Source organism: Miscanthus floridulus, chromosome 3 (genome assembly GCF_019320115.1).
Source record: "Miscanthus floridulus cultivar M001 chromosome 3, ASM1932011v1, whole genome shotgun sequence".
NCBI lineage: Eukaryota > Viridiplantae > Streptophyta > Magnoliopsida > Poales > Poaceae > Miscanthus > Miscanthus floridulus.
The window spans coordinates 102,656,573-102,669,692 of record NC_089582.1 but is presented as its reverse complement, the minus strand read 5'-3'; the positions used below and the strand labels follow the sequence as shown (position 1 = coordinate 102,669,692).

The window sequence follows — 13,120 nt, the reverse complement described above, 5'->3', positions numbered from 1 at the left end:
CTGTAAATTTTTAGGACTAGCACTTCTACCAATGCATCACAAAAATTCATTCTCTAAATAACCATAATAATAATAAGCATTTTAAAATAATAAAGTAAGCCTAAAGGTATCACTGAACTGTATGAACTAAATACACTTATAGATAGATCATGAATTTAGGAATCTAACAAAATTTATTACACAATAAATAAATAAATTTAAATGAGCTCTAGAGATGAAGAAAATGATATTATTAGCGGAGGCCAATTATCTTGATTAACCAACTGATCTATTTGCACCTTTGCGTGTTCTTGGAAATGGTAGAACACAAAGCGATGAATTGGATGTGAGATGAACAACTCGGTGGCTCGGCGTGTCCTTTTAAAGGCAGGAGACATGGGGAGGGAGAGGCTGGCTCGTTGCACACGGTCACGGTCAGGTCATGCTCGTACTACTACCGTGCTGACAATGGATGCGTGTGGGATGGGTGAACAGTGTTTTGTCACCTCACCTCATTATGATTATCCATGCGTGTGGGATGGATCATGGATGCGGTGAGTTTTGAACGAGAGAATGGGTGGGTTCAGGGCCTGTGATGAGTGCGTATCTGATGGAGCCGACTGGGGATGGATTGAAGGTCGCCTACTAGGTAGGTAATACATGGTCAACTCTCTCACCTAACAAGTCAAAGTAGAGCCAGTGCCTTTAGGCTTCTGATAAACAAATGACACGGCTCAGCTATAGTGTATGAGTATAGTCCAAGTCTTTGGGTTAAGACCAAGGAATGGGCCATTCCTGTGAGTTTTTATTCCTGTTTGTGAGAACTATAAATAAATTGCAGGGTCTGCTTAGAATTACGTACTACAATTCAACTAAAATACATTTATCAAACTATAAAGATTATTTTGTTGCATACTGTATTGCTTAGCCTGGCCGTGCAAGCTAGTTGAACCTGGTACTAATCTACTAGGAGTAGCTTAAGAAGTATTACGTGAGGAGAACATGACACTAAAGTCTGTTGTGTCACTATGTTTTTGTCCTACCGTGGACCGTGGTCGCTAACAGACTTCGTTCAGCTTGGCAGCATCTTTAGACATCAGCCTTTCTTGGTAGTCATTTCCAAGACCAATGCCAATTAAGTAGCTACAGCACCATGACGACGACCCTAAATCACCGTACTTGCAGCGAGCGTGCCGGCCGAGGTGTAGTAATTAATTACCGTCGCATGTAGTCCCTGCGTGAGTCACGCTAGAAGTTGCTGCCCAACCTGCCATGCACGATACGACAAAGTATTGGCACTACGGTAAAGTGTCAAGGCTTGCCAGCGAAGTGTACTGCAAGTGTGCTTCATGGGCTGGCTCTGCGAGGGTGTTGTGTGTGTGCTCAGGGGATTAGGAAGAAGATGAATAGCGAGAAATGGAGTTGGATCCGGATAACAATAGTGAGTTGAGCTGTGCTGGAGAGTATTTGGACAAGGAATAAATTAGAGCTCAAATTGAGAACTAGTGCAATAAAATTTAATTTCTCATTTTACCACATGCAATAATACATAAACATGATGCTCATGACATGGTTTAGTGTTTTGATTAAGGTGTAACACTGAGGGTGTTATAGATCCTGACGGTGATGATCCCGAAGGGCCCTGAGCATTCACGAAAGCACTCCGAACACTCTAGTGGCCCCATGGTTTCAAAATCACTAGGGTCGAGCCCTATGAGGGGTGGATGAACCCCACACAGTGGCTACAAGCTTATGCCACCGATGTGCGTGCTATCGGAGGAGATACCAGTGTCATGGCAAACTATATTCCTGTCATGTTCACGCCGACCGCAATGAACTGGCTCATGAGCCTCGCCCTAGATTCCATCGAATCTTGGGAATAGTTGAAGAAGGTCTTCACCGACAATTACATGGCTACGTGTACTTGGCCAAGCACCAAGCACGATTTGAATCGCATCTATCAGAAACCGTCCAAGCTCCTTCGTAGTTATATCAGATGATTTTCTGAGATGAGGAATTCAATTCCCAACATCACGGAAGCAGAAGTCATCACTGCCTTTGTTAGAGGACTCCATCACTGTGACCTCCGCTCCAAATTCAATCATAGGCCGCCAAAGGGGATTGGCGAGATGATCACGACCATCGATCAGTACATCGACGCTAAAGAGGCCAAAGTTAGCTTCAACAAGGATGCGGGCAATTATCGCCCAACTTGCCATAGTGACAGCCGCTATGACGACCGCGGCCACCATTAGGATAGTGGTTGTGATCGGCCAGAAGGGTCTAAAGCTAGTTAGTATCGCCGATGCCAACCAAACAACATCGTCACCACCGTTGATGAACCTCACGCCAAGTGTAACTATGATGAGCAGTATAAGAAAATCCTTGAAGGCCCATGCCCCCTCCACAAGAATAGCAAGCACAAGATGAAGGACTGCCTTGGCTTAGCTAAGGAGTTCCAGGCAAAAAAGAAGGATGACGACAACGACGATGGAGCCAGAGGTCGCTGACCACCTAGGGACAACAACAATGCCTTCCAAGATCATGACAAAGTGGTCGCCACTATCTTTGGGGACCTCACCACCGTCGAGAGCAGAAGAGATCAAAAACTCACCGCCCGTCGGGTGCTCATCGTCAACACAGAAGACCATATTGTTGACCCTAGCTATCGCCCCTAGTCTGAGATCCCCATCACCTTTAGCAGGGCTAACCAGTGGGTGGACATCTCTTACATAGGGCATTTCCTCCTCATCCTCAATGCAATCATTAAGAAAGTACTCTTTAGGAAAGTACTCATCGACGGTGGAAGTGCCCTAAACCTGCTCTTCATCGGAGCCCTAAAGGAGCGGGGCCTTGGAATAGAAGACCTCACTCCCTCTGACTCCTCCTTCTAGGGTGTGGTACCTGGCAGGGCATCACGATCGCTTGGTGAGATCACCCTCCCAGTACAATTCGGCACAGCTAGCAACTTCCGCGTCGAGCACATCAACTTCTACGTCGCTGACTTCAACACTGCCAACCACGCCATACTTGGTCGGCCAGCTCTAGCCAAGTTCATGGCCATACCGCACTATGCCTGTTTGGTATTGAAGATGCCCTCGCCTACAAGAGTTCTAGCCCTATGGGCTAACCTCTCCATTGTCTATGCCTATGAAATAGAGAGTCTCGCTCTCGTTGAAGCCACCGACCTCTCCATCCAGATGGCTAGCATGGTCACTGATGCCAAGATGGTGCTCGTCGATGACCTAAAGATCCCAGCGCTGGACCCTCCTCGCGCCTCTGCCAAGTCTAAGGAAACGAAGGAGGTCAACCTCGGCCTCGATGACCCCACCAAGACTGCTAAGATTGGGGCTAATCTCGACCCCAAATAGGAAAGTGCGCTCATCTCCTTTCTACGTGCTAACGCCGATGTGTTTGCTTGGAATCCAGTAGACATGCCGGGGCTACTAAAAGGATTAAGATGCCCAAGAGGGGGGGTGAATTGGGCTAATTCTAAATTTCTTTCAATAATTAAGTCCTACGGTTAGCCCAATTAACTCCTTGTGCCTAGAAAGTGTTTCTATTGATCTATCACACAAAAGTTTAGCAACCTATGTTCTAATCCTACTCTAGCATGGCAATTCTATGAATGTAAATGATAAAAATTAAATTGCTCAAAGTAAATGCTCAAAGTAAAGAGAGAAGGAGGAACGCAGTGATGTTTTGCCAAGGCATCGAAGAGTCGCCACTCCCCACTAGTCCTCGTTGGAGCACCCACGCAAGGGTGTAGCTCCCCCTTGATCCGTGCAAGGATCAAGTGCTCTCTACGGGTTGATTCTTTGACACTCCATCATGGTGAATCACCCACAACCGCTCACAACTTGAGTTGGGTCATCCTCAAGCTCCGCCGGATGATCACAAAGCTCCCAATCACCACCAAGCTATCGAGGTGATGGCGATCACCAAGAGTAACAAGCACGAACTCTCACTTGACCACGACAAGCCTAATGAGAAGGGTGGATGCACACTTTGCTACTCTTGATCTCACTAATGAGGGCTCTCTTTGGGATTCTCAAATCTCAATCACCTCACTAGGACCTTGCTCTTCTTAGCACTCTCAAAGGTGTTTCTCGGCTGTTGGAATGAGCAAAAGTACCCCCACACACAAATGGAGGAAGTATTTATAACCATGGCTGAAAAACAAACCGTTATGTGCCTCTACGGGGTGACCGGATGCTCCAGTCATGTTGACCGGACACTCCAGTCAGTTCTCCCCAAACTTCAATGTTTAAGTGGTGACCAGACGCTGGACAGTGTTTGATCAGCATTGACCGGACATGTCGGTCGAGATTTTCCCTCTCTAGAACCTTACTAGAGTCGACCGGACGCTGGGACCCAGCGTTCGGTCACTTTACCGCTTAGCGTCCGGTCGCACCAGATGATTTCACCTTGATCAAATGAACTGACTAGACTCTAAGCCAGCATCTAGTCACACCAGAGCCAGCGTCCAGTTAGCATTTGACCCTCCATTCACTTCTAGCTCTCGATCATATGTGAATGAAGTTTGCTCCAATGGATCTAAGGGCTTTTTAGGAGCTACCTAGTGCTAGGTTTAGCAAGTGTGCACCACACCTAACCCACTAGACTCACCTAGGTCAAACTACTCGTCCATACCCCCCTTAATAGTACGACCAAAGGAAAAACAAAGTCTGAAATTACTCTAAGTGTCTCTTCAACTCCAATCGACCTTAGAACTAGTCCATCCTTAACCTTGTCGTCCATCCTTTAAAAACCAAAATGATTTCCATTGTAGGGGCATGACCACCATGATAGCCCAATCGATCTCTAATTATCGTGACCTAACTTAATTGCCTCTACAAAACACACGTTAGTCACAGTAATCACGTATTGTCATTAATCATCAAAACCCAACTAGGGGCCTAGATGCTTTTAGGTACCATGGGAGAAGATCGAGCACTCCTTAAATGTCTCGCCGACCACCAAGCCGATCAGGCAGAAGCTCCGATGATTCACGCCAGACAAGAAGGAGGCTATTAGGGTAGAAATAAAATAGCTCCTAGCAGCTAGATTTATTAAAGAGGTGTATCATCCTAAGTGGCTAGCAAACCTAGTTCTTGTTCAAAAAACACTACCCTAAAGACCCCTTCGGTCTGCCTTAGATAGACGAGGTTCTAGACTCCACCATCAGCTATGAACTCCTCTCCTTCCTCGACTGTTACTCCGGTTATCATCAGATATCTCTCAAAGATGACGACCAGATCAAAACATCGTTCATCACACTTTTCAGTGCGTATTGCTATACCACCATGTCTTTTGGACTAAAAAATGCTAGGGTGACCTACCAAAGGGCCATCCAGATGTGACTTGACCAACAGATAGGCCGCAACGTCAAAGCCTATATCGACGATATGGTTGTCAAATCCAAAACCGCCGATAGTCTCACCGTCGACCTCGAAGAAACATTCGCCAACCTGAAAAGATACAGATGGAAGTTGAACCCTTCAAAGTGCATATTTGGAGTTCCATCTGGCATACTCCTAGGCTACATCATCAACACCCGCGATATCAAACCCAACCCTGACAAAGTCTCTGACATTACCAATATGAAACGGCCAACCTACGTAAAGAATATATAGAAGTTCACAGGGTGCATGGCTACTCTCAGCCGCTTTATATCATGCCTCGGTGAAAAGGGACTACCGTTCTTCAAACTACTCAAGGCTTCCGAGCGCTTCTCCTAGTTGGAGGAGGCTGATACGACCTTCGAGTAGCTCAAGTTGTTTTTAACGAAGCCTCCGATCATGACGGTGCCTCAACCAGACGAAACCCAATTGATCTACATCGCCGCCACTTCTCGCATTGTTAGCACAGCTATCGTCGTCGAGCGCGATGAAGTTGGACATGCCTACAAGGTACAACGCCAAGTCTACTTCATCAGCGAGGTTCTTAATGAGTTCAAAACTCATCATCCTCAGATTCAGAAGCTGTTATATGCCATTCTGGTCACGCCACACAAGCTCCACCATTACTTCGAGTACTATAAGATCGCTGTGGTCACCGAGTTCCCTCTAGGGGACATCCTCTATAACAAAGAGGCCAATGGCTGCATCATCAAGTGGACAGTCGAGCTCGGCACTTATTCCATAGAATTCAGAAGCAGGCCTACCATTAAGTCGCATGCGCTGGCTAACTTCATCGCTGAGTGGACCGAGATCCAAGAGCCCATCCCCGCTGCTTTCCCCGAGCACTAGGTGATGTATTTCGACGACGCCCTCAACATCAACGGTGCTAGTGCTAGAATTTTATTCATTACTTCGACTAAGGACAAGCTCTGATACGTCCTCTAAATTCATTTTCCAGCCACCAACAACGCCATGGAATATGAAGCATGTCTCCATAGACTTCATATAGCCGTCGAGCTCAGCGTCAAATGCCTCATGGTATACGGAGACTCCACGCTAGTCATCAACCAAGTCAACAAAGATTGGTCCTATTCTAGTGAGAAGATAGACGCATACTGCACCGAGATTAGGAAACTCAAAGGAAAGTTCTACGGTATCGAGTACCACCACGTGGTACGAGACTAAAATCAGCTCACCGACCACCTATCTAAGATAGGCTCTTCTCACGCCATGATTTCGCCTGGGGTTTTTGTTCAAGACCTCTTTATGCCGTCTATTAAGGAAGAGAAGAAAGTTTAAGAAATCCCCACCGCCGAGCAGCTAGTACTTGCAGTACCTTCACCGGCCGTAGATTGGAGGGAACAGTTCATCAAGTACCTCACCAGCACCGACATACCCGCCGATAAGACCGAAATTGAATGCCTCATCCATCATAGCAAGCACTACGTAATGGTGTACGGGAAGTTGATGAGGAAAAGCGCCAAGGAAGGGATACTATAGAAGTGCATCGCCCAAGAAGAGGGAGTGAAATTACTTCTTGAAATTCACTCTGGCTCCTATGGCAATCATGCGGCCTCCAGAAACCTAGTTAGCAAAGCTTTCCGAACTAATTTTTACTGGCCCATGGCCATCGCTGACATAGAAGACCTCGTCCGATGTTGTGAAGGATGTTAATTTTTTGCCAAGCAAATACGCGTGCTGGTGCGGGAATTGTAGACCATCCCAGCTTCTTGGCCTTTTGCATGCTGGGGACTCGACATGATTGGGCCTTTTAAGCCAACGCTAGGCTATTTTTGGTATGTATACATCACCATTGACAAGTTCTCCAAGTGGATCGAATACAAGCCACTTGTTTCGGCCACTGCAAAGAAGGCAGTCGAGCTCTTCGAAGATATCATCCATAGATTCAGTCTCCCATACAGCATTATCACCGATCTCAGAACTACATTCACTGGTCATCATTTTTGGGACTTCAACGAAGACCGATGCATCTCTATCAAATATGTCTCTGTTGCCCATCTTAGGGCCAACGGCTGGGTCGAACGGGCGAACGGCATGATCCTTGATGCCCTCAAAAAGAGGCTATACCAGAATAAGGAAAAACATCTGGGCAGATGGCTCAAAGAGCTCCTAGCTATGGTCTAGGGATTGCGCACTCAAGCTTGTCGCAACATCGGTGTGTCTCCATACTTTTTGGTCTATGGCTCAGAAGCCATACTTCCTGTGGACTTTGCCTTCCGAGCACCGAGGGTGGAACATTATAATGAAGAGAAGCCGCAGCTGTTCGGATAGAGGACATCGACAGAGCTGAAGAAGAGTGCCTGATCACTTGCATCCACAAAGCCAAATACCTATAAGGCCTGTGAAGATACTACAATCACAATATCAAAAGTTATTCATTTGCAGTCGGCGACCTCGTTCTCCGTAGAAAGTAGAAAACCGAAGGGATGCACAAGCTCTCCTCCCTCTGGGAAGGGCCTTATGTGGTCAAGGAGGTTACCCGACCAGGGTCTTACCGGTTATGTGACATGGAGGGAATCGATATCCCCAATTCGTGGCACATCAAGCACCTTATACGTTTCTATCCTTGAAACGCTCTAGATATGTACTCTCCACTCCATAATGAATGAAGTTTTTGTCGCCATAATTTGTCTCCATTATTTCTCCACTTTAGTTTACTCTCCATTTATGATCACCAGCTCCAAGCTACTCCTTAACAAACTCTGACAATTATATGCGATCTCCATAATTGCTCCGTCCCGTTTCTCCATACTAAAATATCTTTAAGATATTCCGCCAACCATCGAGCAGTAAACGCTCTACTCTGTGTTCTTTGGAGAAAATCATGTCTTCGATCTCTCCCTACATGTGCTACGGGCTCCAACACTCTACATTATGGGTGGTCAGCTGTGGTTCCTCAGTCATGTCTGTTCCTCCTACACGTGCACGGGCTCTAGCACTCGACGTTATAGAATATGGGCTAGCCAAGACCAAGAGCCCAGTTACGAACTAACTGCTTGGACGCTACTTATACCATGTATAAATGCGTTAGGGTTAACAACACATTTCTTTTTCACCGCAAGCGCTAGCAAGCTGTCTGAACATGCACATGTCGTCTACTTACAACATTTATACAAATACACAAATGTTTGCTTATTCCCTCGTGCATCTAACTCTCCTCTCTAGTTGTCCCATACAGGTTCCTCTCTACTCAGGTTATTGAGCTTGGCCCTCACCGTCTACCTTGCCGAACAGATCGACATCACTGGCCAGCCTCTTCGCCGTGTCCTCCACCTCATCTTTCAGTTGCTCCTGCTTCGTCGCACCCGTCCCTCTGGCAAATCCAGCCCCTATCGCTCGAAGATTGATGGTAGGGTAGTGAGACCAGACCACCGCCAGGGCATGCATCACGATGAAGACAGCGACGTCTCGGTTAAAGCCTTTGAAGTTCTCCCAAGCCGTCTTGCACCTATCAATGATGGTGTCCGGATGGGGCAGCCTGTCTTTGGGCTGAGGAGCTACCTCCATGTAGATACAGTCGAGCACCAGCTTGACTCTAACCACCAAGGCATCAAATTTTTACCTCTGGATTTTTGCCTCTAGCTCCAGCACGTCGAACTACGCCTTGGTTCTTTGATGGTATTCTACGGACACCAAAGGGATTCCTCAAACGAAGAAATCATTTCAGCAACAACTCCGACCATGAACTACTCACCTTCTAGATCCTCGGCCAGTTTCTCCGCTCGCCCAGACGCCTTCTCCTTTCCCTCTTGGAGTTGACCGATGACCTAACGCAACCGGCCGAGCTCCGCATCTTGATCTACAAACATAACGGTCGACAGCAACATCAAGACTATTCGGCAATGCAGAACAAACTCACCGATCCGTAATACCTTTCTTCTGTCCGGAGACGCTTTTTAGCTGCTTGGGAAGGATCATGGAGCTCGGGAAGCGGACCATCTGGCTCACCATGGAATCAGCACGCACACCCCCTACCTGGCGCGCCATTGTCGATGAAATCTAGTCGATAGTCTACCGAGGGGTATACCCACAGTAGTAGATGAATCGGTGGAGATATGCGTGATGCAGACCAGATGGTAACAGAGACAGAAGACACAACATTTATATAGGTTCATGCCGTCAGCTTAACGTAATACCCTACATCATGTGGTCTGTTATTTTGTATTGATTGTGTATCAGATTCGATATCTCGTCTAGGGGACCCCTGCCTCTCCTTATATACTATGGAGGGATAGGGTTACAAGAAAAATAGCCTATTTGATATTATACAATAAACCACATTTTCTTATAGCCTTGTGGTGCACGCCTTGTGGTGCACGCCTTAATCTTATGGGATGGACTATCTTTACTGGTGTGGCTCATGTCTTGTCCCCCGCCCCCTCCCCCACCCCCCACCCCCAACCCCAACCCCACCCAATGCCGCTGTAGCCCAGAGGCGAGATCGATCGTCGGATGATCAGCCTGGAACCAACAAACGATCCTGCTTCTCCTTTCCTGATGATGGACTCTGAGTACGTACGTACAGCACAGCGCGTGTTTATGTCGTCTAATTAACCTTCTCGTAATCGGTAGTAATCCCTACGTGCATGTATGTAGTGTCCATCCCGTTCATTGTACGCCGCCATGGCGCCAGTAGGCGATCATCTAGGATCTAGCAAGGCGTTCGAACTAAAAAAAAAAACCGCGAAGAAAACTAATGAAACTGTTCCGGTTGGCAGTTGGCACCCCTAATTTAAAGGTCTGGACAGATACTGCCGAGATCGGTAATTGTTTGGTGCGGTCATCTAATTGCATGCGTATCTATCAAAAACCGTAAGATTCCTGCAGAGGCTTGTCGTTTTCCAATCTGTAATAAAGCATAGACACATGTACACATGAAAGAATATACTACACTCCAAGCAATTGACTTTGATTCCATACATACATCTGACTTGGATGAGCTCCAAGATTTCGCAGCTAGCACTTGCACGGATTCAAACAGTGGTTGCAGCCAAATATAATTATCTCATCATCTTGCAATACTAGTCCCATCCCACCGTCGTGTCATGGTGGCGATAATGATGATAATAAACTTCAATATCGCGCGAAGTTTTAGCCCATCCCTTGGTCCTTGGACACGGACTCGGCCACATCACCGATGGCCGGCCTTGGTCACCAAACTTTTGCAGTTCATCACGTACGGTACGCCCCAACCACAATTTTGCGCTTTTTTTCTCAAATCAATTTGCAAGGTAGGAGACGCGCGAGCGGTTTGCCAACTTGGGTGCACAATCTCCGTGTCCGCATCCGTGAGTCACCCTCTGCGGTTTTTTTTTTCCTCGGTGAGTCTGTTTGCTTATTGGTTTCATCCAAGGCTTATCAATAATAGAATAATATTTTTTTTTACAATAAATCAACACTAACTGAGCTTATCAACCTAAAAACCAACTAGCGAATGGGCTAGATTTTGGCACACATGCGGCATGCCATGGCGTCCAGGAGCACCAAAGAAATAAAATTTGTACTACTTGTTTAATTATATATATGCAGTCAGATCCCAATCATGTACGTGACATATATATATATATATATATATATATATATATATATATATATATATATATATGCTTCATGTTGGGCTGTCAATCTGTTCAGCCGATGCTGATACGATCGTATATAATCGTGAATTATTACTGTTGATTGGTTTAGTGTGGGAGAAAAATATTGTTCTAACTAAAAATTTATGATCCAAACGAACGGACTATATGCGCTTAGCTTGCACCGTATAAATATTTCCTCACACGGAATAAATGTTGGAGTAAGCGGGACGGAGGGAGGACCACCAGATCATATGAATTTCGTAGCGAGCCTCTGCTGTTTTATTTAATGTTAGAGGACTAACGTTGAGAAGTGATATGCTTGACCTGACTGACATGATTCGTTGATTGATTACATACAGAAACCAGATATCCGGCCAAGTGATATGCTTGACCTGACTGACATGATTCGTTGATTGATTACATACAGAAACCAGATATCCGGCCTAGTTGGTTTCTAGGCTGGTTTGGACTAGCTGGTGCTGGTTTATTGTGAGAGAAAAATACTGTTGGCTAGCTGGTTTAAGCTGGCTAAAATCAACAAGCGAACAGGCTGATCATCGTGTTCAGAATTCCACTTGCTTTCTATTTATATCTCTAAATCAGTTTAGTATAAAAGTATATTTAATAATCTATTTAATGATACTAATTATATATAATAAATATTAATATTTTGTTTAATATATTTGGTTAAAGTTAAAAGTTGTAGACTTTTTGAGTTGAGAATGACTATTATTTTAGAGATAGAGAAAATTTGTATGTATTTTTTGTACTTTTTCTATAATTTAGGTGCCTGAATTTTAAGATTATTTTAGTCAACACTTTTGTACCTCTAACTAGCAGAAGTATTTGTTACTTTTGTGATTTGTTACTTGTCTTTGTGTCATGACATATCAAATTTTGTCCTTGTCTTCCTATAGAAAATAATTATAAATTGTTAATTGTTTTTGTGCCAACATAAAACAGATTTTACGGGTTCGTGGTTTTGTGTAACGGGTTTTTTATTCTTGGTTTCAAAAATTGCAGATTGTGTTTACAGAAACTGCAACAAATGAAATCTTCAATTTTAATATAAAATATATGCAATAATAATCGCTTGAAAGGAAATTAAAATTCAAGCTAGCAAATCCTATTTTTTGAGGTAGACCTAATCATCCGGAAATCCGTTCATAGTACGTCCCAGATGGATGGGCCGGTAGACCGTATTTTCCTTTAGATCGGGTGGTATATCGCTTGAACTTATTAGCCTGACCTATCAGTCGTATAGTTTTTTTTTCTTACAGTAAATTAGTAAATAGTATTTTTTAGTCTGATTTTTTAACAAAATAAACAGAAACGTGTATTTTTTTTAGACGACGGTAGTACTTTGTCTAGTCTTATCGGAACTACGAGACCAGACCCAGGCATATGGTTCTGTGCCTCGTTGGGATCTTCTACTCCGTACTCCCTGCGTTCAAAAAGACGAATCCAATTGGGTGGGCGAAATGGGTCGGTTTAGGCGCCGTTCGGCCGTAAGAAAACCAGCCGAAATTTACTGTTTACAGCGGGTTTTACTGTTCACGCTCTCACAAATTCTGGTAGGTACCTCCAAATTTCTCCTAGCGATTACATGGATATTCATACATGGAACATGGATATCTTGGATGCAGGACGTTTGGTTGGATGGTTAAGCTAAATCTGCATATTCACGACAGGGAATATTCTGGGTAGATACTGGATATCGTGGCCCTCAAAATTCTAACGAATAAGCTTATCTATGCTTTCTAATCTTTGTCATTAGCAAATAAATTAAGGATTATTAGTATGTTATATTATTAATTAGTAATTATGATGACAAAATAAGTTTTCATAAGTGTTAATATGTTGATTAGTGTATGTTTTGTGTGACAATTAGAGTAGTATAGTGTTAATTAACATATTTTATTTTTAATTAGTGATTATAATGATAAAATTAGTGTCGGTGCATATTTATCAGTGTAATAATTAGTTGTTATTATTTTTAAATAATAGATATAATTAGTCTAGTATTCTCGTCCTATCCCATCTTATACATCCAACCAAACAGAAAAATAGCTCGTCTATCCACCCAACAAAAGAAATCCATAAATGACCATATTCCATTCATCCTTAACGCACCATCAA

General features: G+C 44.4%; 1 protein-coding gene across 1 annotated transcript; it reads left to right on the top strand.

Annotated features, from left to right (window-relative positions):
• Positions 1-2,211: 2,211 nt before the first annotated feature.
• On the top strand, positions 2,212-3,350 carry LOC136544135 (uncharacterized). The gene is made up of 2 exons (XM_066536396.1): positions 2,212-2,271; positions 2,874-3,350. Exons 1-2 carry the CDS (start codon positions 2,212-2,214, stop codon positions 3,348-3,350), a joined length of 537 nt encoding a protein of 178 aa, XP_066392493.1.
• Positions 3,351-13,120: the final 9,770 nt, after the last annotated feature.

What these genes read in the sequence shown, in the direction of transcription:
- LOC136544135 (XM_066536396.1), top strand. Translation starts at nt 2,212, where the DNA reads ATGACGACCGCGGCCACCATTAGGATAGTGGTTGTGATCGGCCAGAAG. An exon ending in GCCAGAAGGGTCTAAAGCTA is followed by an intron (nt 2,272 to 2,873) that starts GTTAGTATCGCC and finishes TCCTCCTTCTAG; the next exon opens with GGTGTGGTACCTGGCAGGGC.